Source organism: Varroa destructor, unplaced genomic scaffold, assembly GCF_002443255.2.
Source record: "Varroa destructor unplaced genomic scaffold, Vdes_3.0 BEIS01000003.1, whole genome shotgun sequence".
NCBI classification, from domain to species: Eukaryota; Metazoa; Arthropoda; class Arachnida; order Mesostigmata; family Varroidae; genus Varroa; species Varroa destructor.
In genome coordinates, this window is record NW_019211456.1 from 26,850,288 (window position 1) to 26,878,098 (window position 27,811).

Below are 27,811 nucleotides of genomic sequence, written 5' to 3' on the forward strand. Positions count from 1 at the left end.
TTGGTCGTCGGCAGCCTTTGTTTAGGTCCACCCAGCAGCAGCGATAGCAGCTTCTCCTTCCGAGCCAACCAGCGATAGTTTCGTCCATCGGGTGGTCGTTACTGGCCAGAGAGGCAGCGAGGATAGCATCGCAAACGGTGCCCAACCGATATAGCTCAATTGACGCTGCTGATTTGTTCCCGTCACTAACAGATACTATGTAATGATCATTTGTGTTGTCGACGGCTACTAATTCTGTATGTACCGTGCGTGACCGCCACTGTATATAGAAGTAGTATTTTAACACAGTGACTGACTGCGGACTAACAACCTCTCGGGAGCTCATCCTGGAAAAATCCTGGGCGTTTGCGCTATTACTCATCACTATTGTTGAGGTGCTCAGCTCTAAAGCATAGAAGACTTAGTACAGTCAACGTTGATCTAGTAAACAAGAACGTCAGCAGCAACCAACAGGTCAGGCCGTATAGCAAGATTGACTAATTTGGACTCATCCGTTTGTCAGCTCACAGCGCAGCGACTGTCGCTTTGCTGTTGGAGAAACGTGCCATTGAAATCGGTCCGAAAAACATTCTTAGCCTTTTTTACCATAGCTATGCTTAGACAGGCAGACATTCACTCATGCATAAACCGACACATATACATATAGGGAGAACGAGTTAAATAGCATTCTGGCTGGACGTCTGCGTGGGTATCGCTATTAGCTGTGACAGTCATAGGTATCTCGTCATTTTGTCATAGTGGCACTAATAACAACAGAAGTGGTGGTGTCCCAGTGAGTGGTAACAGCTATATGATACATGGTGATGTTTCGGAAACCATTCATCGTTAGACGGCAACACTGCCGCAACGGCGTTCCTGTATGTGTATGTCATGCAAGAGAAAGTTTTATGTAAGCCTGCACGGTGTATGCGGTAAGCCCCGGTGGCTCGCTTCCGACGCGACTGAAAAAATCTGTCTTCCGCCGCCGGTCTCGCGGTATTTCATTGCTCTCTCTCTGTTAATCTAGACGATATGTGTCAATCATATCAACGCATACTACCTCTATAGCTATTGTTGTCGTTGAAGAAGCATCGGCGCTTATTGGTGTAAAAGGTTCTTCATGTGGTGACTATGGGGTTGGGGAGCATTACGATGAGGAGGGACTTCGTTGCGATGATCGTCTGGAATTTTCTGTTATTTTTCTTCATGTTTGTTGTGGAAAGAAGTACATTCAGGAAACCTTTATGAAAAGTCTAAGACTGAATTGAAATCCATGCTGCTGGAAGCGATGAGCAGGTAGTTTTAGATTTATGAAATCTAACTGCCATTTTTCAAGGTTAATCTATTCTATCAGCAAACTCTTTTTTCCGGCTCAGCCAGGATATTCAAACAGGATATCGTAGCGCCACAATGTATTTGTTGTATTGGTTATTGTTTCTGAATCCGTACGTTCATGTTGCATAAACACGCACGCAAAACTATAACTGCATGTGTGTGTAATTTCTACTTTCTTATCTATTTAATGCTTTTTATTATCTGGATGCGTACGACAGAACTTTTTTCGTCGATAGATTTACGATGAACAACTTGATCTCGTCAACAATCATAGTGAAATCGGACGTGCCAAACCTACTGTTATAGGTTGCCATTCTGATGGTCTAATAGAATTCTAGATAGATATTTTTTAAGCCTTTTACCGTTATGCGCACTATTACTCATGAGTACCATACGATGGGAATTGTCATTAACTAATTTGAAAGGTCGCGGCCTATTTTTCCACAAGCAGAAAAATCAAATCATTAATATATTGACGATGTCACAAGGAAGAAGGAAGCTTCGGTTATGTCTGATGTATTGATTATATGGCTTCTTCCGAGCACGCGAATCGATCATCGATTACCAAGCGTCCAACCGTATGAAGGTATTGTTAGCAATACCGGTAACACATCTTCGGTTTTATAAATATATGAAAACTTTGAAAAAAGCAGTTAATACGACTCAGACCATATGAGATTGATTGAAAACCATATGAAATTCGGGGCGTTTTTTGAAAGCAATAGAACGAAAATTACATGTATGGCCGAAACCATGTTTTGGAGATAATCGATATTTCATGTCTTTTTTAGGCAGCGAAAATGATCTTTTGGACAACATATTTTAATGTGTCTTAGAGACTTTATTGTATTTGCAGCCTAGTCTAAATGACGAGGACAAAAAATTATATAGATCTTTACGTTAATTTCCTTATAATGGTCATTAAAGGCAGTTCGCCGAGACGTTTTAAAGTCGTCGAAATACTGCGTTTTATTGTCATCGACCCCGCTAAAGATTCGATAGAGCGAATCAGGCTAGTAGACATAGTCTTTTCGAAAATTCGGATGAGGCGTCGAACTGGTTTCCATTGAACGATTAAATGTGACCTTAGCAAAATGCATTTATCTTAAAGAAGAGATTGCCTTAAATAAATCCTTAGTTTTATCAAAAAATATGTTACTACGAAATACTGCCAGAATAATTTTTCCGAGCTGATTTTCAAATAGCCACCGCGTGCCAGAAAATACTACTGAGTATCCGTTGTTGCTCAATTAGACGCGCGAATAGAGCAAATTCGACTTGCACAACCGGGAAAAATAGTGAACTTATGCCCGTTAGCAATTTAATTGTTGAAAGTCTCTATCCGGAAGAGAAGTGTAGTCACGAGTAGGACGGCAACAACAATATTTGTATAGCAAGTCGTGTTATTAATCTGTACACTCATTCGTGTTTTTTAGAAAATTATTATTAAAGACTATATATATATATATATATATATATATATATATATATATATATATATATATCATAGATCGGTTAACAAATTTCTTTCGTTATTTTTGTTTTTGTAAGCAGTTACCTCCATTATTCATAGCGTCATTTAGTGCGAAAATAAATACCAACTAATTGACTAGATCTATTGTAGGAATTACGCCATTTCCTAGGATTGTGTCGCTAAAGACTTTATCGTATCCGAAAGTTTTAGTGATCTATAAATTAAAACTTTTTGATATTCATTTTTTAAAGATTTACTTTCTTTTAAATTTGCAGGTAGTCAGTGTGTCGTGTCGTTTTTGACAGAGGAAGACTCAATGACAATGGGTGATGCTGTTGAATCTAGTGCTACAGGAACCGATCAACCCCCACAACTCGAGGAAGTTCCCGCCGAATTTTCCATCGGCGTTGTTATCAGCAAGGTTCGTCATTTGTTCAATAGCCACTCATTGTAGACCTATCTTAATAACGATAATGCTCTTGGTCATTAAAATGCATCGTGGGTATATATATGTTTCAGTGAGTTACCACGCTTTTATGAATACAGTTGACTGAAAAAGTAAAAACATTTTGAATTATCTAACAAATCTATTGTTACAAATCTAATTATTTAGACTAACAACACCCCATGTCACTTAAATTTTCGATTCGAAATGAAAATAGGTTAAGCATGCGCCTGTTATTTACTAATTGTATTAACCATTGTTTTCCTCTCTATCTACCGTATATCTTTTTCAGGTTGATTTTCGTGAACCATGGATTATTGCGCTGATCGCCTTTCATTGCGCTATGCTTACTCTCTCCGTTGTAAGTTCATGCGCTGCTGACGTTTTTATTTTTGTTTAGACTTACTCTTACATATTTCTACACTTTTGGGAAAATTTAGAGGTTGTCACAAAAGGTAAGCGATCACATTCAGGCCGACAAGGTCGGTTTACCGGTCGATGTAAAGAAATTTTATGGTAGATCGTCATGAAAGAATCATTTGGATATATGACGATTAGGCTACGGCGAAGATCTAATTAGGTAACCTATTTTGATGTCAAACATTTGCATACTAATTCGTTAGCCAGTTTCCTAAACGAACCAATTAGATAGCCGCACGAACTTTGGAAGTTATAGAGCTAATCGAACCGTATCGGGAACGATCCGCTCTAGCCAAATAGGCGATCCATATGTAACCTCGAGTCTCAAATAAATGGTATCGTATCTTGTGTTAACATACAAACACACAAGTTCATTTAGTATTTGAAATTTGACGCACGTCATGATTGATTTAAAACAAGCTAAAGTATGCCGAGTTAAACTTCCTCACAGCAAAATGGGGCAGACGCTCGTAAAAAGAGAAGTATTGCGGCATCTCTATAAATAACACTGTAAAATGTCATAATTAATATAACGAACTTGTTTATGATTCCCCTTTCAGTTCAGTAAACCGTTCACGATTATATACTTATCGGTTTTTTCAAGATAGCAGTACACACTCTTCCCTTATTACTACAAAATAGCTACGATGGAAATTTGTTAGATCTAGCCAGTTCTCTTAAAGCCAAAATTTTCATCATACAATTAATTTTCAAGGCACTTATAATTCCATTTATTTATTGAGGCAACCAAATCGCGGAATAATATTCAAGTCATTCTCTTCACAACGATGCTCGCACTGGTCTACCTCTCGGACTCAATCAATGAATGGGCAGCTCATAACTGGAGCAGGTAATTCGACAGTTTTTTGTTATGTGCTTCTCGTTTGTCCGTAAAAAGTAAAAAAATGTATTATCTTTCCTTATAATTGAACTAATCCCACGCTCAGCTACCTTATATCTTTTCCACCGTTAAGGAACCTAATGGGCTTAACAATAGAGAATGGACAATCAAACGTTAGACTGCTATATCTCTGGAGGCTATTAGTTTCGCTGATATCGTCCATCTTGCCTCATTGTTATTTCAGATTCAGCAAGCAGCAATACTTTGACTCGCAAGGGTTCTTTATCTCGACAATCTATTCGGTGCCACTTCTGCTTAATTGCCTCTTCATGGTACGGACATGGTAGCTTAGTCGCATCTCTCGAGACGAAAGTGGGTGACTGTAGGCTGCCACTAACGTTTGATATTTTTGCCTATAGCAACGACCCGAGTTTGGTTTTACTTAGCTTATGCTCGTTCCTCGTTTAAATCTGTTTTTGCTCCTGTCCAATTTTAGGTTGGTCAGTGGCTGTATCAGGCACGTGATCTCATGGTTGATCTGCGTAAAGTACAACTAAAAAGAATGCGAAAGGACTGCCAACTACAGCAACAGCAACAACAACAATTCGGCCATCACAGGTCAGGAGATCAACACTCGAAGGAATACTACAGGGACCGATAGCTGAAACGACCTCATGATAGCCAACGCTAAGCTTTCGGAACCTAAACATCTCTCAAGCTATTACTGAAACCCTATCGAGATAACGAAAAAAAAAAAAAACATTGTGTTACGATTTATATCTAACTCAGGACGAATTTTAGCGTCAGTATGCCAGCAACGATTAGAATGCGGTTCCTTATTTATATAGTCATGGAACAAATACATTAGGGTTAACCATGAATTTCTATCTGGCTAAGGAATTTTAGAACCATCGATATTTTTTTTTGCACGCAATTTAACGAAAGACTTACTTTTCAATGCACTCTTTTTATCCTCTAAGAAATAATATAACTAATAATGGTATCAGCCACTGCGTCTAAACGTCAACTATTGTTATTATTAATATTATAATATCCTTATGAGTTCGAAGTAAATGGAATATTGGGTATGTCACAATTAGTAATGTGTCAGCCAATACTGGGTGTGAGTCGTGATACGTCATGATATCGTACAATTGACATTAATTATTCAATCAAGACGCTCATGCCATCATTGTTAGTGAACAAACACATTGCGACATCCATGTTTTGCCCGACGGCTATAGGGATCTTCTTTGTCATAAAGCAAATAATCTTTCAACTCCTATATATATATATATATATATACATATATATGTACATATATATATATATATGTATAACTGGCCCGTTCTTTTCCACCGCACAAGTTCCAAGCGGTTCAGGATGGAATATAAAAGGGCCTGCCCCTTTAAGCCATTATATGGAGAAATGGGTAGCGCCGACATTTCTTTACTACGCGTTGTTGACTGAACCGCCGATTTTGACTGGGCATTAATGTGCCGACTTTTTCGTTGTAATTACGTTTTTGGTATTTATTTTATACAGTCATATATGTACATATAGACATATTTAGAAGAAAACTGGCAAAGAAAAAACGCAACGGAAAACAGATCGTTTGCAATTTTTTTTGCTTTCGTACGCAACCAACAACGTACAGTCCATAGTTTTCTCAACAGAATGATACAGAATCAGATTGAACGTACGAAGCTATCGATTAAATGGCAGTTTGACACGATGTTTTTATGCAGCTAATTTATGCAACCTTTATTGTTGTCCTTAAGCACAATCGGCTACCAATAGATGTGTTTTCATTGTTATAACTGTTAAGGCACGTTAAGAAATGGTAGCCATCTTAAGGCAAATTTTTGTGAAGAAATTAAAGGTAGAATATCCATTGTTTATTTTTAGTATGTATGCTTTATTGATTACTTTTTCAATGAACTCGTTATTAATTCTGATAGTGTGTTAAATGCGTGTTTCTCAAAAAGTGATCATTTATTACTTCTTTTTAGCTAATAGAAACATTTTTCCTGGTACTTTATTATAAGCAATTTTTTGTTTGTTTTTAACAGAAATTACGCTATACATTCTAGATTTTACTGTGATCGTTTTTAGGAAGCATACTGAAAAAATCAATTTGTACGTAGCTGATTTTGTGAAATAAGCTTGAATAGATTCACATCGCACAATACTAATGCGACGCTGATGTCTTGTTACGTTCCGCACTATACTTGTAATATAGATTGTTGACGGTTAGAAATTCTACTAGGTAGCTCCTAATGCCTCTGAACTGGACGGAGCAGAAGAGATTCCCTCACTAAAAAAAAATAGAAAGAAATAAGTACACGTAAATGGCGGGTATTATTGCCCTTACCATGAAACTGTAGAATGAGTGAATCTAGCATTAAAAAGTCATACATATAAATAGATATGAATATATACCCTATTTTTGAGAAGCTTAAGCAACCGCATAACTTTAAATAACTCGCTCCCAGTTTACAAAGATCATATGATTCCTGAGAAAAATAGTCACAATAAAACTTAACTGCAGACTATCACCTAAGCTGGTCACAAATGTTTTGACTGCTTGCTACCAGTAATAATAATAATAAAGTAATAAAGGAGTAATAAAAAGTATACAAACAATACAATAATATAGCGTATTCACTAACTGTAAATATTATGTAGGCTATTGATAACAGTGTACATGCATTGCTTGTTAGCGCTGCAATAAAAGGCACTAGCTTAAGGCCATCTAAGTAGAAGTGTCACGCATACTAAATAGAATATTACTCTGTAGAATGAAAAAAGACGAAACGGCCGTCGAGTGTCTAGAGGTCAGTTGTAGGTCGTTTAAAAAGACAAATCATTATCTTTCTGTAAAAGTCGAGTTGCTCTTATTAGGGATTGACGGCTAATGCGCGCTGACCGTTCGAACACAGTAAGCAGACGAACGGGTAAAATGGCATAGATTAAAACAGATATGTTTGCCATAGCGAGATACAATGGAAGGTGACAGCGGCTAAACGAAGGATGAATGTATGCATGATAATGTTGTACGACAGTATGAAATGCTCATACTACTATTGACAAAACACCGGTGAGCCTGACTATGATTTAATAAATTACCGTACTGAAAACTGGCCCATGAACTGAATAGACGGCTTAATTAAATTGTTAATATCATAAAATAATCGACAATTGGTCAGAACCTGTCCTAGAAAATCAGGCTTGCCCAGTACCAAATAACATGAAAAAATGTACTTTGTTTAGAGCGCGCAAGAACGGCTTGCCACCCTGACAACACCAGCAACAACGCCACACAACTATTAAAAATAATTCATATTAAAAGGGCATTAGTAACTTAATTGCCTATCCATTAAATCTTGCATAATATTAATAATCACGGGAATGCCTACCGAATCATCACTGCGGACAAAGACTTGCGAGGCGATACTCGAGATTCGCGCATGTACGCACGCACGGATACATAAAAACCGATCGCAAAACAGCTTGTTTTAGTGATAATGAATGCCCTTGCTTGCCGTAATATATATAAATATACAGAGATCGGCCGCGTTTGTATGCGAATTGACGCAGACAAAAAATCATGCGTTACAATCATTAACGATCAGTTAACTTGAAATAGTGTGCTACTCCTACACAGCTACAACGTCGGCTCGTACAAAAAAATAATTAAGTCGTTTTTTCAAATCATACAAAAATCTTCTGTGATCGAATTTTAACGAAATGTATAATATCCAACCCGTCAGTAGCTACTACATGAGTATGCTGAAGAGTCTAGAAGGCACAACGAGTACTAAAGACAGTGTTGCCACGTTTCCTTTGACCATTTCCAGGAATTATTTCTATTCAGGTCCATCGTCGCACTCGTGTCCAATGAAGCTGCGAAGCGCAAGACTCGCTTTCGAGATGTTTACATTTGTTTTGGAAATTTAAATTAACTATATTTAGTGTTTGTTTCGCAAATACCTTTAAGATGTGTCGCCAGTGCACCTCGCATAATTTTACATAAAATCGAGAATTAAAATATTAATAGTAATGAAAATAAGAATAATACTTTTTAATTCAAGTCTGGTAAAAATGACGAAAATCAGACAAGCAGAAAACAAGGCAATAAAAATCATAAAAAGGACTTGAAGTTCGAGTCCATCATTTTTTGATTTGATTATAGTTGAATCGAACTAGCAATATAATGATTTTTAAATTTTAATTTATTCTGTATCTTCTTGTTAGGAGTGAATGTAGCTTACATTTTGTAAAAGAGTTTTGCATAGGAATGGTGATTTCACAGCTGTATCAATTCTCCCGCTATCCTCTTCTTTAGGAAATAGGTTTTCAAATACATTAAATTGCGAGCAGTTTTTTTGTACGTAGATATTTAGGGCTTCATCGAATTTCTACTGGCATCCATTTCTGCGCAAAGATTATAGCCATGCGTGTCGGTCAGCATCATGTTGTGTGAGAAAGAGCCAACGAAACGATAAAGTTTGTTCCAAGTTAGTGTGAAGCTACCTAATATACAATGACGTTCTTCATTTACCTAGGTTGTACAGTTTGTGTTACACGTAAAGTGTTGTGATATGTAAATTTTTGCGCCCAAGTTATATGATAAATAATTTTTTAGGCCATTCGAGACCACCCCGGTGCATCTTCATATTCTTTCAGTTCACATAACAGTCCCTCGTATGCTCTGCCTATGATTCGGCTCCTGTTTAGCTGTGACGCCGGCGCGAAATCAGCCGCCCTTCAAAAACTGTTCCTTACCATTTCTCTTTATCGGAACCCTGACGAAGGCTTCGCCATCGCATGCAGGGTCCGCGGTTCTGTTCCAACACATCCACATCTACACAAAGTATAAACACGATTAGCAGCTGGCGCTTGCTCCTGGAACACTAGGGCCACTAGGACGTTCACTCCCTATGGCAGTCGTCTGCTATCCTTTGATCGACCAGGTTGTTACAAGCCCTCTCTCTCGCTCTCTCTGGTGGCGAAAAAGGCAAAGTTCTAGAAGAGCAGAAGCAGAGGGCTGGCTATCGGCACTGAGTGACTGCGTAGCACCGTTGTCCCCGTGTTGGTGCAGTGGTAACGTATTCGCCCACTAAACCTTGGGACACGTGGTGGTTTAGCTTCGAAACCGCGCGTAGGAACACTTCGTTTTGTGCTGAGAGCTAGCCGTCTAAAGCAATGTCTAACGGCTTAAGTACCAGTCACGTCGCGGCCGTGTTTCCGTGCGGGTCGTGTCTATCAATTAGCTAGACATATTCGGTTTTTTTAGGAAAGTTTGTTTGCTGCCGATTGAATAAACGTTGCTGGGTATCTGTTCTCCAGAAAGCTATTAAAATAACACCCATCGCTTGTTTTTCACTGCTCAGCTGTTTATTTTAAGTTTTTCTCGCGGTGAAAGGCAAGATCTTGTTGTTTTGTTGCTGGAAGTCGGCCACATTGAAGTTGTCATTGAAGAGAGAAGGGGCAAAGCAAAAACTGCGAACAAAAACGCCTGACTAATAACAACACAACCGTTAAGAGTTGCTGGTTATACGGACTGCGTTTCAATTCGAAGAATGAACAACATCGCCTTACAATCTCAGGCCCTAAAGAGGCATAGTTTTTGTGGCAAAGTCTACCTCTATCTCTGATCAGAAACGGACCCGTTCAGGCTGATCTAATCGCAGCCTGGAAAAGATATCGACGACAGAGACATGGGACGACAACGCGACACCATTGGGCGACCAAACGTATCGAGTGACAGTGAGCGCCGGGAATTGCATTGCAAAATGTACGTGCTGCTGACATGGTTCGACTTCCGCGTTAACATGCCTGCTGGGTTTTGCCGCTATTTCCATTGCCTTCGGCATCGTTTCTATCGTCAGATACCATCACTAGGCTCAACTTCTTAACCTAATCATCGAATACGCTATCTTTACTTTTTCTGTTATGGACAGGAACATTGTTAATATTGTCACTAGTGCTGTCGCTGTTACCGCTTTGTCGTAGTGGCTGGTTCCGCAAATTCCCCAGTAGGTCTCGTAGCGGCCGACAACTTTAGTTTCTTTTCGGTGAACGTGACCGTCGCTGTCGTCGTTTCATCGTTATCATTAGTCGTTCAACATTGTCAGCGCTTTCTTGTGTCGCTGCTGTGGTGCGTTAGCAGTTTAAGACTTTTGGTGGCAACAGAGAACTGATCTACGACCACAATTCGGACAGACTGCCTGTCTGCGACGTCTTCGTATGACAGCTTCGAAGTGACGAACAGTCAGTGACGAAAATCTAGCGGTGCTTGCGCGCTTTTTCCTTCATTAGTTAAATCGTGCAGTAGTGGACATAACTTGGCTGGATAGCGGAGCGTGCGTTCCAATCGACAGGGCCGTCATCAGCCGCGTGGACATACAAAGAAATAATTAGGTTAACCCGGATTATTTGGATGCGGGTGATTCCACTTTGTCTTGAACGGTGGATAAGGCCATAGAGAACCTCTGTGCGGATTAGCGTTATGTCCTCTATGAAGTAAAAAACAAATTAAGAGATACCAGAGTGATAATATCACACATGCCCCTACTACTAGTAGTAACGCTAATTCGGAGAATTGGTGCACGTCACAGCGTTCGCTCTTCCATGCTGGTGATGGTGAGACGTTGCTACGCTATCCAATAACGAACAGTTTTGATACGAGAACAGATACGAGAAAGATATACAGATGCTGAGCGACGATATAGACTGCGCGCGTCGGATGACAGCTAAGACGATGCACGGTAATGATGATAACCTTTTACGAAGTGGGCATCGCTTCTCACCTTGTTCACACAGACAGTTACTTTTATATTACCGATATTAACGGCTGAATTTATTGCTGCTTGATGTCGATCTACGTAGTGACACTTGCGTGCAAAATTAAAGCATCTACGATGCCGTGTCATATGCCCTAGCCCTAGAAGCAGGCGTAACATTTGCCCCTGCAGAATAAGGAAATAGTCGATTTCTAAAAAGCAGCAGATTCCCATGCATGGCTGGTTGATAACGATCGATTAAGAAAATGAGACATCAATAAAAGGAACACGGCGGAAAGTGATAGATTTATTTGTTTGTCGTTACTGTTGTCTTTGTTGCTGACTAATCATACCAGCAGGAGGTATCGACTGACCTGTACATGGGGGATGGGGAGGGGGTATGGAACTAACGGGCGGGTGTTGGTTGCGATGGGCCGAGTTGCGGAAAACCGTACTAACCAGGTAAGGTCTGGTGTACAGCATACAGAGACAACACCCGTGCTCTGATGTCGTAGGTGACCGTAATGATATGCCAATTGTCATGACTGTTGTAGTAAAATTGTTTGTGTCGTTGTTATTTCGTTAGAAACAGTGATTATGACGGTGACTCTAGCGGCTGTAGCGTCGGCTGTATTGGCTGGCCAAAAAGCATAGTCCGATTGGTTCTTAAATCAGTGTTGACGGGTTTCTTTTCCGTGAGTTAATCCACGTTCGGCTATCAGGAAGCTGCCATTGTCACAGAATACTGGTGCAAATGAGATGCCCTTCAAGCTTCGGACGTATGAGAGACGCACGCTTAGCATGATATTGTCTATGTAACAACACTAGCGACTGGTGTTCACTCGAGTGGCATCGATAGTGAGATCCACACTTGTTCAGCCAGAAGAGATGAGTTCAGATTAGCTAGTTCAGAAGTAACTACCGTTGCCACTTACTAGCCAACTCTTACTTCATCATCTATTAAATACTACATACTATTAAATTACTTCAGCATCAGCACCTGTTAGCCAGTGCTACCAATTTTATTCTTCCTCTAGGAAAAAGGAAACCTATATTAATAATTTGTGAGGGGAATAACAGGAAGCCTACAAACTTGTCGATTCCCGCCTTCGATGTACTAACAATGCAAAGACTTCAACCTACATACAGCTATAGCACTCAGGAATAGTACCAGCAGCAAACGAGACTAAAACCGGTAGCCAACGGTAAACAACCTGCGTTTTGTTGCTTAAGAGAATGATAATAGCGCCATTGGCATCCGCTCTAATTTTGTGGCAGTATTTTTTGCTCTGGAATTGGATCGCATTCGTGCTACAAAGATAGACGCTGCACTTATTGGGTAAGCAGAGTCAAGAGTCGTATCCACTGCCCTGACACGCCCTTTGCGAACGCGATCTGCAGCACCCACCGGTTTAGAGCTGCGGGTTTTTTTTTGATAAAAATAAGGTTATCTTTGCGACAGTCATACAGATACGTTCGCCTCTCTCTCAGTCAGTCAGTCAGTGAGTGCAGGTCAAAGTCGTCAACCTTGAACCGTCATATATCGTCGTATGCGCCACGCGTAGCGCTTACTGTTTTGCTCGCCACCGCGCGCATGCACTCGTACGTCTCGAGGCCAAGGCCAGCTAAGCTAATACGAACGCAGAAACACTGGAAGAATCGGAGCAAAGCGAGGGAATTGATGATAGCAGGTAGTAACAGCTCTTAACAATAACAAGAGCAGCTACTGTTACTATATACTGGTACAAGGGTGATAAGCGCAAAAGCAGCAAACCCAACCAGGCCGATCTTTTATGAAAGCTACTCCCATTTGCTCGTTTAACTGCATCCTTTCGCGCCCCACTTTTCAACACAACTCACAGACCAACCGTTCTGATATCTTCGAAGACGATACCGCGATAGTGCGTGCTCCGCCCCACGGTCGATGACGACATTGATCTCAATAGCAACATTTGCTGAGACAGCACAACGGCTCAATAATTATTGTTGATCTAGTTCGAACAACGTTGCAACCAAGTGGAAGTGCCAAAAACGGCCACTGCTTGGCGTTATTCTCTGGGACCGATCGCGGAAAAAAGCCACAGAATATTCGAGGATCCGAGGTAGTCAGCCGGCCGCGTTTCATATATGTGTATATTCAAAGAAAAAGAGAAAAGAAATATATAATATACTGTATCATACATATTGTATGTGCGACGGCCGCATACTAACGTAACAGCACGTACAACAACAAAAGCAAGCGTTGTTGTGATACGATTCAGTACACTTGAAGAGGCAGGGGCAAGCAAGCGAAAAAGCGATACCGTCCGTTACTGCTTTTCCGTTGACTCTGTCTTTTGTTCTATGTCGCTCTAAAATGTTACGCCACCGCCGAACGGCTGACCTCAGCAAGTGCCACTGGTAAGAACCGGACGATGGCTGCTAATGCCAAACAACAGCGGACTCGAAACGGAACGAGCGGCGACATCAAGAACGCGAATAAGCAAATAAACAACAACGGGATTGAGGCAACATCGGCCAAAGTTACTCGTAGTTGTACAATAACCAGCGACTATTCAACGACAAAACTGCCATCGCGGCTGACAACAGCATTGAAACAAAAACAACATAGCAAATGTAACGACAGGACAGCAGCGACGGTCATCAATTTTCGCAGGCAGAGGCGTATTCACATTTATTCGACTTCTACGATGTGATAGGATCAATCGTGTCGCCACTACGGGTAGAATAGCAGGCGTTGCGGGATGTAGTGCAATATTGTGTGGACCGTTGTTCCATTAGGGTGTTACGCTGAGTTTAAGGCTCGTCTTGCTGGCTGTTGCTTTTTTGGTGTTGTACGGTATAGGGATTGAGACATTGCCAGACGCCCAACAGTCAACCAGTAACAAGCATGACAACACAATAAAACTACGTTGATCAATAGCACCCCAATGAATAACCGCAACAGATAGCTCGACGGAGGTAACCGCGACGAAGACGGCGGTACGAGGAGGTGGGCCCGTACGCTAGATAACTAGTGCGATGAGCTGTTTGACCGACAGACGATGATGTTATTTTGCTGTTAATCAGTCACTGATTAGTGACTCGTGTGCGCGGTCAGGGGTCGGCAGCGGTGCTACTAGATAGGGCAGTGGATGAATGGAGACGAAATTGCGTCTTTCGGTCCCACCGAGTGACTGATAGTACTAGAACATTGTTCATGCATACAGAAGTGGTTACGTGAAGTTACAAAAAAGCAAATGTCGTGAAGCCATTCCGTGCAAGTAAATGGGCGTTGTTGTTATTTAGTTTGTGATTACTTGACGGTGGATGATCATAGGGTGCTAGTACAAACGGCAGATACGACAGTGTAGACGGCATATCAATCAAATAGCGATGAACCGCTAATTATCGAAGTGCATATATATATATACATATCTATGTATATATTTCTTTAGAAAAGTATCCCGTATTTGAAACGTAGTGCATAGAAAAGCTGAAAATAGAACTAGACAAACGTAAGAAGTAGTCAAAGAACTCGTTTTAGAAAGGCTCATAAAAAACGAAATAATGGAACTAATGGTTTAGCGATTAATGGTTGCGTGAGCCAGGCTTGGTCGTGAATCCATTTGGTTGGACACCGATGGAGATTAGGTATTGTCAAAGAGAATTCAACATGAACCCCATGTCCGAATTGCAAAATATGGAGAGTCCGGGACCGGTTGGCGCTGATAGCCCGCACGTCTTTCTCGATATCCGGATAGGAGATGAGCTGGGTAAGTAATTCTACTTAGTTTTATTTGCACATGGCTTTGTAGATGCGCAGTCATACAGCGAATAGCAAGTACAAAACGGGCTATTTATGACAACTGTGTCATATTTTATGAACGAGCGAAGAGTAACTGCGAAGAGTGAAGAGAGCATTTAGCTACACCGATGTATTGTACCAAAACTCGCCTTTGCTGCACTTTATGGTGCAGTATTATAATGTGGTGCCTCAGATAAAATGTTGTCGATAGAAAGGATCAAATCGAACTCTTTACTACGGCTCGACGTACAGTAACGCTTGCCTTAATAAAGTAAAGCCTAAAGCCGAAAAAACTAGCGAATCACGCTATCCGACTGACCTGAGACAGCTGATTTTAACGGCGCATATGCAGGTGCGAATAAGTGCCTATTGCGTCAGTTCACACGTTTGTCTTTTTTGTCACGTCGTGTCGCTTACGTGTATATAGAAGCTTAGTGTTGTTACTAACAGTTTTTAATTATTCAAAACGAATACTTGAGGTAATTAGAGAGAAGGGAAGAGAGGGTAGTTTTTCATCTGAAAAATATGCTGCTTTAATTGAGAGCCTGCCTCCTTGAGCTCACCACAATACATCTGTAATAACCTATGTATGGTTAGGCTTAACCCTATATTATAGTTAGAGAAGAAACAGATTAGTATATGATTCAGGCTCTTCAGAAGCTGCTTCTTTAAACTCTATGTTTTAATACCGTCGTTAATTTAGCCAATCTAATCTAATGATTCATAACATTTTGGCTATTTTGTTTTTTGGTAGCTTAATGCATGTTCTACTCGTATCTTAATATTACCTTTACCTATTGCTTTTTTACCATCTGTGTGTATTATTCAACTTCAAATAGGCTGTCCCGAAACCCATTATGTAGTAGCTGCCGTTTCTTACTGCTGCAATGTTAAATGGAGCAGCTAACAATTTGTTAATGTGTAACTTCAGCACTTAATGAGCCTCTTACGTTTGGTATCGCCGTTTAACGTTGCTTCAGATCATTGGCTTCCACAGTGAGTCTGGGAGTTTTTCCTTTTTTACCCTTGGATGTAACTAACACGGGACAAATTAAGAGAAAGTAAACTTCGTTCCAAAACGCTACACAGAGTGACTGCAACTGTCACTTTCTCGTACGCCGCCGCCCAGACGCCTGCTGATCAATATCCACAATGAGTTGTTAGTCGCTCGTGTATAATAAGTTGTGCACGTCCAAACTTTCCCGGTATCTACTCAACAGTTATTTTTATAACCGAAGGGTTATATATGGCAGCTGCTTCCAGTAATAGCCCTTTCTGCCTTAGCAGCTTTCTTAGTGCCGTCGTGCGAGGTCAGTGCTTTCCACTTCTGTAAAAAAGGAGCCTTTACGCTTACGAATAAATTTAGTAGCAAAATCACCTCTAACCGGTAGATCAAAGAAATGAATGCCGTATCTTTTCTTAATATGAATCAATATTTTCACAACGGATCTGGTGATTGATCTGGTCTAAATTGTTGAGAAGTATTGAATCCTCGTATTGACAACATTTCTATTCGTGGATGTAACCTTGTTATTTTATTATGCAAGGGCCAAAGATTAGCGAAGCTTTCCCAAGAGTTTATGCGATGATTAGTACCCAGGTATTATTGTTGATGAGGTAAGTTCGTTTTGGGTTTTCGAGATATCTAGCAATAATCAAAGATACAAAATATGGGCTTAGGTCAAAATGATGTAGAATATGTTTGGGCAACCCTGTTAAACGAATACAGCATACGCTACTGTGCACTTACAATGTTATGCAATACATATGGTGCGTTTAGCATATTTTCATAGATAGAATGGGCCTAACTGATATTGGCATTCCTAACTACTTAATTGCAGAATAAACCTTCCATAGAATTTCTGTTTTTCTAGTATTTTAGATATTGTAACACCGCACACATATATATATATATATATACATTGCCGACTGTTGAAATTTCTTGAAAGGGACGATACAGGTAAAACACAAGATAAACATTTCTATTTACTCCGAAAGTATACGTTATTTCTCTACCAAGACAAACTTTGAGTCTTTATAACATTAGTATATCAGTTCGAGTAAATTTCTATATTAATTTGCTGTATAAGCGTCCTCAGTCAGACCGCTGTTTTTTGTGACAAAAAAAGCTCACTTCATCTACATTGTTTTTCTGAAGTCAATCCACTATTACGGAAGCCTTCACTTTACTATGGTAGGGCCGCCTCAAGCAAGACAGCCTTCGGTAGCAGCTGCATTGGAATTCCTGCAAAAGGATACGCAACTCTTATGAGAAAACTTCCTACACCAGTCCATCAGTCTTCTTTTTTGGACCCAGAGCCTCGTCACTCATCGTAGATTTTACGTTACAGACAAATCGTAAATCCAAACTAATACAAAACAATATAAGTGATTAGTATTGCCTCTGCCTCGGCAGAAGCGAGTTTGGCGTGGGCCGAAGAAGCTTGTTTCGTGTAGCGTTCTGAATGTTGCATTTGTATCATGATAATACGCGGCTAACCGAAAAATGATTAAGCCAGGGCGCCCATAGCGCCTTTGTCGCTCCATGAATATTCATTGAACGCTTCAACTTGCCTTTATATCTTAATGGGCTCATTGAACACATGACAGATATTCATTGTTATAGCAAAATACACCTTAGAAAAAATGTGACAAAGTAATAATATAGATGTCAACATCCGCTTTTAAACATAAATTATCTATATTGATTAATTTTATCGCATTACTATTTCCAATTATATGATAATAGGACAAGCTATGTTTCTGGTCAGCTACGAGCAGTCCACAAAATATTCGCTAAAAGTTCCTGCGAATTGAAATGGCTGAAATGCACCAATTAGTATTCAAGAGACTAATTAAAATATTTGCACTTGGACTGTTGAATATTATAGGCAACAAACTAAGTTGAAGCTAATACTGTCAAGTTGCAAACATTATAGGAGAATTATTTTAGATATCCGATTTTATCGAGGAAACCGTTTATATGTACATGTGTCGCGTGTAGAAACCCTAGAAATTGAACCCTGTCAGAATTATGTAAGGGTCCTATATAGTAACCCGTTTATTGAAATTTGACAAGATATCGTTATAAATATTGCAGTCCCATATCGTACTATTACGCTAGCCAACTACTCTACCTCTCGTTTCCTGGCCACCTTCCATTTAAGCGGCATGTGAGGTGGTAGCCAAGAGACAGCACTTGGGTGGCAAATTTATCGTCCCTTTAAGCAGGGCAAATACTTGGAGCTATACTGAAGGAACGCGTTATGACCGCATTAATAGCTGGAAGGTATTAAAAAAAGATATGTGATTAATAGTTTGTTTGGCAAGATCGAAACTGGATTTAGACGTATTCTGTTTTATGTTAAAAGAGGTGACTCATCTCAGGCAGTCGAGAGAACCTAACGAACAGCTCAAGACAAAACAGCCAGGAAGTTGCTGTGTAAAGTACTCCAGTGGAATGTACACTAGTTGCCGCCACAAAAAAAAATTGGAACGGCATGATTGTTTATTTACTATTAAGATCGACTATTATTTTTACAAAAGTCACTGATTAATTAATGTAATAAAAAACAGTCTATAGATACGAAGTATATACCAGCTACTACGTTTGATTACTACAGAGATACGAAAGCAAAGTTCGAAACAAAGGAAAGTCCGGTTTTCCAATCGGTTGATGTTACTTGTCTTTTGATGTCTTTGGTTGACTCTATCATCGTCGTAGTTGCTGTTTACTGATAACGGTCACCAGGTCCGTAGAAGCCAAGGAGCTACTGGGTAATGTTCTGCTCTATAATTTCTTTTCCTACAAAAAGGCTTGACGCTCATTGTTTCTGTCGATTCACTACATTAGGGCATCAAGTCAAACTCCGCTACAATGAGGACTGTTCTTATACGCCGTTGTTTTTACACGCACGAAATACGCTCTGAAATAACAGTCCTTTCGTTAGAATTTCAAAATTTTAACGTAATCCATCATAAAAACGTTGTTTCACAAAATACAGAAGAATAACAAGTTTTGAACATTATCCCTTTCAGTCGGATACGCTAAGAAGCATGAATAACATTAAAATCATATGATATGTACAGTTTTTGATGGGTTATATTCCAGTAGCTGAAATAAGACATAATTTTTCAAACACAATGCTTCAGACTAACGCGATTTTATAACACTTTCCTATGCAGCCCGGTTTGCTTCCGGTACACTTAAATCTTCTATTTTTTACATAAATTATGCTGTTTCAGATACGCATTTCAAATCTAAATGTGTTTGCTGATTTTGGTGATATTTATTCATTTACTAGAGATCATATTCCGGAATAATTTCTGAGGCTGATTTTGAAAGGAACGTTATCGTCAGCAAAATCGTTGCTGATGTAGAACAACTTATTTTAATGTCAGGTTCAATACTGATTTTCTAGAGCAACAGACGGCTAATTACTGGCCTTCGACCAGAAAAATTTGCCTTCTTCTGAAGTGCTTAAACAATATAATAAAGGGAATAAAGGGAAATAACAGAGCAGGCTTTATCTGGCTGTGATTTGGCCTGAGTGACAACATAAACCCACCCTGCTTCTAGATGTAGGTGCCCCCTAAAAGCACAAATTCTGACAATGGACTTCATAGACAGAAACTGTCGCAGCTGCTGGCCATATCCGTTTCTCATATGCTAGACACTCGAGCGCATTTACCCTAATCTATAATATAATTCGTACCATACTTGACGCTATGTTAATGCTTGTTTACATGAATATACGTTTTGTCGTTTTCGTATTTCAGTGGGCCGTGTGGTTTTCGAGTTGTGGGAGCACTTGTTTCCGAGTACCGTTGCCAATTTTGTTGCAATTGTAAAGGGTTCCGCGAGAGGCTCTTCTGGGAAGCTCCTAAGTTATAGGGTAGGTTGGTCATGTCCAATGAGCAGTCTCAACAACAATGGCATAAGCGTGCAAGACACAAGTCAGTCAGTGACGTCAGCTGCGAGTCTGCATTATGACATCTATGCGTAGATCACATTCTCAGCACGGGGGTAAAAAATGACGATGTTAGCATTTGGTGTACGAACGATGTGTCATTACAGGGAACTCGCATACATAAAGTGATTCCAAATTTTGCAATTCAAGGAGGCGATGCGGTAAACAACGACGGCACAGGCAGCGACTCAATCTTTGGCAGGTTCTTCCCTAATGAGGGACCTTGGATACCGGTGAGAATGCAACTATAATATCTTAAGGAGTAGCTAAGACAAATTCCTAATAGTTTCTTCCGCTGTGGACCTTCAATATGACTATTACTATCACTGAACTATTGACTATCACTGAAACTCTTTGTTGCTTGTTTAACGAGCATTATAAGATTGGCGGCGAGTGTAGCAAAAACAGTTACGTTGTTCAGTTATGCTTTATTTATGTTGCCAAGGGTCATTAAAGCTAATTTAAAATACATTCAAAGAATTGATGAAGTAGTGATTTAATTTGATTCGTAAATAACTGAACGTACCAACGATTTCAGCACGACGAGCCTGGACTTCTTGGGATGGCTTCGAATGGCCCAAACACAAATGGATGTCAGTTTTACATTACGACAGTGCCTGGCTGTGAACATCTGAATGGGCAACACACAGTGTTTGGCAAGGTTATCATGGGCATGGGTGTCATAAGGGAAGTTGAGGTGGTCAGCACTCATAGTGACGTCCCGGATGAGGTAGATATCTGTGGAGATGATAGTATTGCTAACATTAAAGCTCAATAAGCCTAACCTAGTTAGATTAGTGAGTCGCATTTCAGAGCTCGAACTATTTCTTGAAGCCGACAATAACATAAACAGGGAACTCGGAACCTAATACTAAACTAACTTCTGTGGCAGGATATTGTTATCGAAAACTGTGGCATATTTCAAGTAGGAATGTTGTTGGGACCTGAGGATCCAACGGGTGAAGACAGATACCCACCTTTCCCAGAAGATTGTCCTACCAGCCTTCTTAATCAACGGTCTCTTCAGGTAAACATGAAGTAACGATATACTGCTAATATTTTTCGTTATTGTTTCATTCGACAACCTGTAAGATTGATCGAAAGGTAGAGTTCGTGTCCTTTTAAATGTCTTCTTTTTCTTTTCCATAGCACTGCTTTTTACGTAAACATGTCGCTAAAAGAGGTTCCTCTTTTCTATAAACATATTGTTACTGTATGATAGACAGAATATTATATCGAGTTGAGGCTAAAACAACAGGTGTTTCTAGCGAAACAAACTAGATTTTCGAGGCTTACTTTATTTCGCCTCTTGCTGATATAAACGAAATATCAAAGTAGACCGGAATATCCGCGCCGTGTGCGGAGTGAGCTCCTTGTCTGAAAGGAACAGTTGCAAAATGGCGTTTAAAGATGGCTTCTTAGACCTAGAGTATGAATTTTACTCCAGTCGATACGGATCAACAAGCCATCCCTAAGTCGGCCCAGCAAAAGGGCTATATGATTATCAAATCAACAGATATCTTCGCAGGAGAAAAGGCTTCAAAACTAGGGATTTTAAGTAAGATGCATAGAAAACACGGCTCCTCATTGCGTTTCTAACCTGGCACTGGGCAACTGACAATTAAAATGACCTATTCTTGCGCGGAATTGTTACAAATGGCAAAAAGTGCAATCTCTTCGTTAGTTTGAAAAAGATAGCACAATAAGCGTCTTCGGGGAATACGCAGCAGGCAACTCCTGTGATAGCATGTGAATGATGCTACAGATACATCCATAACATTGCATATATACATACTAACGACATGCTGTTAACACGAGCATTTATGCAGGACTAAGATATATTGAAGTATGAACCAGTAGGGCCATTTACATGTATGTCAAGGTTAAGCCGCTCTTAGTTAGGAGCAGCTCTCGGAATGGTATCGACTACAGGATTTTTTGCATCGATGATGGGGGTAACCTTTCACTGGGAAAATCGGGTGTCTGGCAGACGACGTGACGGAGTTCATAAACTGCAAAAATAGAAGGACAGACTGCTAAGTGCCGGCGTGTCTGTTATTTTCAAATTGTCCTTCTAATAAAACAAGTAATTTTCTCAATTATGGATATCAGGGTCTGTACCGTTTATTTTTCGAACGTATCCAGGAGTAAACCGTCCATAGGCTTTTGTTCCTTCTAATTCGAATCTTCGTTTGAGCTTCTCACTTATGGCCGTGTTTTACCAAGGAAGTAGACCAGTCGATTTTTAGCTGAGACGCCGAGGCCTAAGACGCACCTCACGTAGGCCGGTTTGACGCAATTGAGCTCACATAATGAACTAGCCGTGAGATACTCCTTTAATAAGTTATATGGCGTTAGATGCAAATTGGAATACAGCGCACGGCTATTGACATCGATTGCCGAAGTTGCTCTGGGTATGTTCTAGGAGAACTAGAGAGCAAGCTAGTGAAGATTAGGAAACAAATGTAGAAACAGACATAAGCAAAGTTGCGAGGAGGGGCGACGGACGTACAAAAAATAAATGATAGAATTTGAGCAAAACGCTATGCTCTTTGTTAAGTAAATAACGCATATTACTTTCTGACCAATCTAACTGAATTAATTAAAAAGTTTTTTCTTAACCAAGACTTTATACTAACGTGTTCTTTAAAAACTTTTTCGTGGGACTGAACAGCTGATTGCTGACATATGATATTCGGTGACGTGCCACCGAATAAGACAGTATTGCATTATAGGTGCGCTATTTAATCGAAACACTTCCCGAACACACAGATCTATCTGAAGATATATTTGTTTGTTATAATGTTTGTCTCAAAATTTTCATTGATTTTATAGCTAATTCACATACGTTTTATATACAGGATGTAACGGCTGCTGCAACACTTATACGAAACGTCGGCAATAACTATTACAAGAAGAAACAGTACGTAAACGCACACAGTAGATACAAAAAAGCCCAACGGTATCTAAACAAATATCAGGCAAGTGTTACAGAGTAGACCAGAAATGGCCAAATAGAATTTCTAGTCTCACGATCAAATTGACAGTTCCTTGCCGTCTACATTGTTAAATAATTAGGAGAACGTTTTTTTTTTATAAGACGTGTATATAAATGTCAATGTCTATTTTCCGCTTTACGTCACTGGAACTTCTCAAAACTAAACATTGTTCGTAACTCCAAAGTAATATACGGGAATAATTTGATGATAAATTAGTGTTTGATCGATGCTTAAATTTTGATATGCGAATATTAACTGACACTGCGCTCGATCGATTTGTTCGATCAGGAGTTAGCCGGTGAGCTTACTGCCTACGAGGACGCAGAATTCACTAAAGCAATTCTCCCAAATGTGCTCAATTCAGCCGCGTGTAAAATCAAACTCAAGGAATACGACCAGGCCCTCGAAGCATGCAATGAAGTCTTGGATTTGGCACCAAGCAACGCGAAAGGACTTTACCGTCGTGGTCAGGCCTATCATGGCAAGGGGGACTACGACAGAGCCATTGTTAGCCATCAATTGTATTAAGAAAAGCTTCTCTTAGCTTCCGATTCGTTATTTTCTTTCATCTAACCCACCACTATTTAGTATATGTGTTCAAATCTGTAGCCGAAATCAACATAAACATTCCTCGAATATAGACATTTAAATAATATTAACGATATTTTACTGATTCACATAAAACACAATCTATCAAAAAAAATAGCTTATATGCTGATGTAACCGTTAATAATAGTATTAACCCAACTTGTTGAGTCCTTTGTAGAGAGACTTGACGCACGCAAACAAACTGGTTCCTACCGATGCATCGATTTTGGCCGAACTGAAAGCTTGTCGTGGGGAAAAAGCAACTTATTGCGCAAAAGAGATACAGGTCTACAAGAAATATTTTGCAGGACTTAATGACACCCAGAAGGCACAAGGTAGGGTTTATTTCTGTTGGGTTACACGGAAATTTTATGCAAGGTGCTAACACCTCCCACTTTTTATTTCTAGGTTACAGGAAAAATATAATAATAATAGTAGTAGTAACAGATTTCGTATGTACACATTACTGGGAAAAATGCCTATAATAAAGAAAAGAGTATAATATTTTATTACGTCCATAATTAAACATAATCCAACCACGAATGACACTCGTTAAACAACAAGTGTTGCTTTTGTCGATAAATCTTTCTAAATGTATACCTTATATATATATATGCCGAGCTTTTTCACAAATCAGTACTTCTACAGTACTTTTCTTCTTGATCTGTTTTTGCAATTTGAAGATTTGGTGCATGTCGAGGCTATTAATTTCTTTTTGTCTATTCTGTCTTTTTGATTTGTGTTGTAGCAGAAAACGTTCAGCCACAACAGGACCCACAACAACAACATCAGGTTGAAGCTCAGACACAGATGCAACCACAACGACAAGATGTGGCCCACTCCAACCTCCCGGCGCAGCCTTTTCCGAGTCCACCAAGCGCCAACAATACTCTTCAGTGCCAGCAACAGGAGCCGATCGACCACCATGCCGGACCCTCAGGATACGCTCCACCAGTTCAACGAGTCGCAGCGATGCAGGTGCAAGCGAACTCAGACGATAGTGACGACACGATGAGTTAATCAGAGATTATCATCATTAACATGATATAAGGATCTAATCCCCTTGTTTCGCCTTACGAGGAGGCGAATAAGGAATAGGCGTGATCCAAGATGATGACTCCAGGAAATCGGCGAAAACGCACCAAAGCCAAGCGATAAATACGTCGATGGAGGTGCCCTTAAAGGTGGGTGCCGGTGTGGCACGCCTTTACGCTGAGCGAAATAAGGAATGTAAATAAAACAATGTGAGAAAAAAAGTCGGATTCAGCTTACCCTGTCGTCAGCTCCCTACACCCTAATTTCTTTTGACGATAAAGGAGCGGATCACTGATGTAATTACTTTTTGGAGGTGACCATTTCGACCAGACCAAATGTTGCATGTCCAATTCCTCAGAAACGCAGTGAGACATGTTCTTGATATTTCGACCCTTCGAAGATGATAATTATGATAGCTTTAGAATGAAATGTACCATTTAGATAGATTTATTATCAACTTAGTATCTACCAAGTCGAGAACAACCGTGACACACGACTTATGCCAATAATTAGTACTTTTGCTACTGCTCTTATTATAATTACTATGAAGACTACAGAATTGGACGTGGATCTCGAAAAAGGCGATAAGTATGTTTTTTGGCACGACACAAAAGGTGTATTTTGACTGTAGCATCTTACTTCTAGCAAGTCTATAACCAAGGGAAAAATTGGCTTCAGATGTCCAGAATATTGTGTGTATTATATTTCGCCTGGTTTTATAACAGGACAGAGAAACTATCAATAAGCGAAATCCTATACACATGTGACCAAGGGATGGACACGTTAATAAATCTGCGAAGGTTAATGATGCGATTGAATCGTACAGGCAGATCAAGTGACAGGTAAGGTAGAAAGGCAGCCATTGTACCATTTCTGTTAAATATTATATTGACACTTTACACGTAACTTTACATAGGCGAGGGTAGAGCACTATAGGCTAAAATTCGGTTGATCCTGTAACTGAAAACAATCGGTGTCACTGAAAGGAAAGAAATATGCTAGTATACTCGTCAAAGACGCTTTTATCATACAGCCTAAATGGGCTCATTGCAACTTAATGATTTGCGGGGAGATATTAATTGACCTGTATAGCTCCACAAAAGAGGATTATGTGGGCCACACATGGAACTTTATGGGCTGCCAATGATTTCATGCGGATAAGTCGGTCACTGCACAAAATGAAAGGGTAAATGTTTTTTTTTCTAGAAAGGGTTGTGATAATGGCCAGAGAAGTCGATGCTTTATAATTTTACTCCCAAGTTAGGTAAGTGTTACAATTCATTAGGTTCTGCTGTGCACTGTAAAATTAATTTCCGAATGGGTCAGCTACTAGCACACTCATTAATTGCATTTTATTTGAAAAGTGTGGAGCTACAGTAATAATGTGCGCACCGTTCTCTAAAGCCAACTAGACCAGACAGAGACCTGTACAACTGTAGTGGTTATGTATGATTCTAGGACAAACAATTGTCCGCGGTAAATTCTGACCCGTAATTGTTTCCAGTGTGTCTTGTCTGAACAATGTGTTATGCTAACAGAAATAATCAAAGCTTCTTCAAAAGCAGCCATATGTAATATGTTTCTGACGACATCACATGTGGTATAACGAGTGCAAAATTATGATGACTTAGTTTAACTTGACATATATTCATCCCTCTTAAGCCAAGTTATACTTCTAGATTGCTTGGTTCCTTTAGTTTCGCTGTAATATTAGCATCGATGGCACCCAGTCTCTATGCTCGGAATGCAGTAGCCCATGTAATCCCATTTGAACCTGGCTCATATAGTCCCCAGGGTAATTATGTAATTTAACGCTACGACTTTTATATAGCGTAATTTGCGTTTAGTTTGCCTTTCAAAAATATAGCTTTGGGTTAAGTGAAAATGTTAGAAAAAGGAAATTGCTCGTATATATATGTATATATATATATATATATATATATATATATATAATTAACGTGAAGCATACATGTAAGATTTAAACAAGTCGTCGCTAGGTTAGCCACCTAAATGCGTATACAAGGATAATTAGGATGAGCTACCTATCGAAGTCTAAAACTCGGATAAAAGTTATTACAGCGTTGACGATCTCTGGTAATGGAAAAAAAAAGGTTATCATGTAATTGCTGGTGTGACGTGACTAATACTACGAGAACTAGATAGCCTACTCTTATTATAATGATTTTCGCTTACGTATTAGATGAGCCAAAGATTAAGCTAAAGCGAATATACATACAAAACGTACGTATGCTTCGAAAATATTGTATTCTGCGAATGACAGCCATAAAGGAGACTCGTTTATGGTTCAAAAGATATGCCAGAGGTCTATTTTTAACAGGCAGTAGGGCACCTTAACGTGGGCTTGCAATTATGCCCCACTCGATATGTCATGCATCGCAGTGTGTTGACAAGCGTAATTTTAAATATAGTAGGTTGCTAAGCTTAACCAGCAAATTGCTACAAGGCATCTAAGATCCACTAAATTAGTTGTTGTTCGCAAAATTGACATGATCGTGAGTTAGGTAAATTTATGAACGTATATATATATATACATCTGTATATATGCTTATAATTGAGTGAGTCTGTACGAGTAAAGGATATGAAGAAAATCCTGAACAAGAAATGAATGATAAACAAGACTGAATGAAGTGAATTGTCCAAGATCGAAATTTAGTGTCATTATCATGTAGCATACGTATCAAGGTAACCAAAATTATGGTGTTCAATATGCAGGGAAGCATATTCTTCCCTCCATTATTTTCACAGTTGCAGTGAAAACAATTTTAATGCTGATTAAACTAAAAAGCATTAAAGTAGGATTTGTATGTATTTATGTGGCATTGATATTGTTTATGCGTGAGTAACGAGCTTCGCACGATGACAACTAACACTCCGATAAGTACGTGTGGCATTAAATACGCTCATCTGACGCCGACTGGGTATTGCAATTGGGGAGACTGTTAAGACACGGCTAGCACACACAAACAGATGCAAACGAACTACCAACATAAATAAAAAAATAAGTTACCTAAAAGATGAATGAAGTATAAGCTGACTTATACCTTCTATTTGTGTCTTTTACAGGTGCCTATTAGCTCATTATTCTGTGTGATAGACTAAGGATACCTTTGTTACCACATAACGTTGAAT

At 39.6% G+C, this 27,811-nt stretch overlaps 2 protein-coding genes and 1 long non-coding RNA gene across 12 annotated transcripts; 2 read left to right on the top strand and 1 right to left on the bottom strand.

Annotated features, from left to right (window-relative positions):
• The first annotated feature begins 76 nt into the window (after window positions 1–76).
• On the top strand, window positions 77–7,148 carry Tmem18 (transmembrane protein 18). Of its 4 annotated transcripts, none has more exons than XM_022796164.2 (6): window positions 77–556; window positions 3,064–3,209; window positions 3,526–3,594; window positions 4,397–4,503; window positions 4,739–4,826; window positions 4,991–7,148. In XM_022796164.2, the coding sequence occupies exons 2-6, from the start codon at window positions 3,105–3,107 to the stop codon at window positions 5,153–5,155; spliced, it is 534 nt and encodes a 177-aa protein (XP_022651899.1). In that variant the 5' UTR covers window positions 77–556; window positions 3,064–3,104; the 3' UTR covers window positions 5,156–7,148. The 4 variants fall into 4 exon arrangements, with proteins under 4 accessions (XP_022651899.1, XP_022651898.1, XP_086838392.1 ...); XM_022796163.2 differs by having other exon boundaries at window positions 78–453; XM_086982266.1 differs by lacking the exon at window positions 77–556 and adding an exon at window positions 717–857.
• A 2,257-nt stretch (window positions 7,149–9,405) lies between these two features.
• Window positions 9,406–27,711, top strand: LOC111246808 (peptidyl-prolyl cis-trans isomerase D-like). 6 transcript variants are annotated; one of them, XM_022797016.2, is made up of 10 exons: window positions 9,419–14,545; window positions 14,873–15,037; window positions 19,849–19,964; window positions 20,147–20,272; window positions 20,578–20,769; window positions 20,932–21,066; window positions 22,901–23,020; window positions 23,327–23,545; window positions 23,805–23,961; window positions 24,375–27,711. In XM_022797016.2, the coding sequence occupies exons 2-10, from the start codon at window positions 14,905–14,907 to the stop codon at window positions 24,644–24,646; spliced, it is 1,470 nt and encodes a 489-aa protein (XP_022652751.1). In that variant the 5' UTR covers window positions 9,419–14,545; window positions 14,873–14,904; the 3' UTR covers window positions 24,647–27,711. The 6 variants fall into 6 exon arrangements, with proteins under 6 accessions (XP_086838386.1, XP_086838385.1, XP_086838384.1 ...); XM_086982257.1 differs by having other exon boundaries at window positions 9,419–11,744; XM_086982260.1 differs by having other exon boundaries at window positions 9,406–15,037; window positions 23,795–23,961; window positions 24,378–24,540.
• On the bottom strand, window positions 17,033–19,830 carry LOC147756741 (uncharacterized). 2 transcript variants are annotated; one of them, XR_015322736.1, is made up of 4 exons: window positions 19,816–19,830; window positions 18,753–18,995; window positions 18,207–18,351; window positions 17,033–17,314 (listed from the first exon to the last, which is right to left on the bottom strand). It is a non-coding gene; the product is annotated as an uncharacterized LOC147756741 (long non-coding RNA). The 2 variants fall into 2 exon arrangements; XR_015322735.1 differs by lacking the exon at window positions 19,816–19,830 and having other exon boundaries at window positions 18,753–19,316.
• Window positions 27,712–27,811: the final 100 nt, after the last annotated feature.

Excerpts from the sequence above, each read along its gene's own strand:
- Tmem18 (XM_022796162.2), top strand. The coding sequence starts at position 1,822 with ATGTCTGATGTATTGATTATATGGCTTCTTCCGAGCACGCGAATCGAT. Across the intron at positions 3,595-4,396 it reads CTATGCTTACTCTCTCCGTT|GCAACCAAATCGCGGAATAA; the intron begins GTAAGTTCATGC and ends TTATTTATTGAG. Across the intron at positions 4,504-4,738 it reads GCAGCTCATAACTGGAGCAG|ATTCAGCAAGCAGCAATACT; the intron begins GTAATTCGACAG and ends TTGTTATTTCAG.
- LOC111246808 (XM_022797016.2), top strand. The coding sequence starts at position 14,905 with ATGGAGATTAGGTATTGTCAAAGAGAATTCAACATGAACCCCATGTCC. Across the intron at positions 20,273-20,577 it reads ATGAGGGACCTTGGATACCG|CACGACGAGCCTGGACTTCT; the intron begins GTGAGAATGCAA and ends CAACGATTTCAG. Across the intron at positions 23,021-23,326 it reads GGTATCTAAACAAATATCAG|GAGTTAGCCGGTGAGCTTAC; the intron begins GCAAGTGTTACA and ends TTGTTCGATCAG.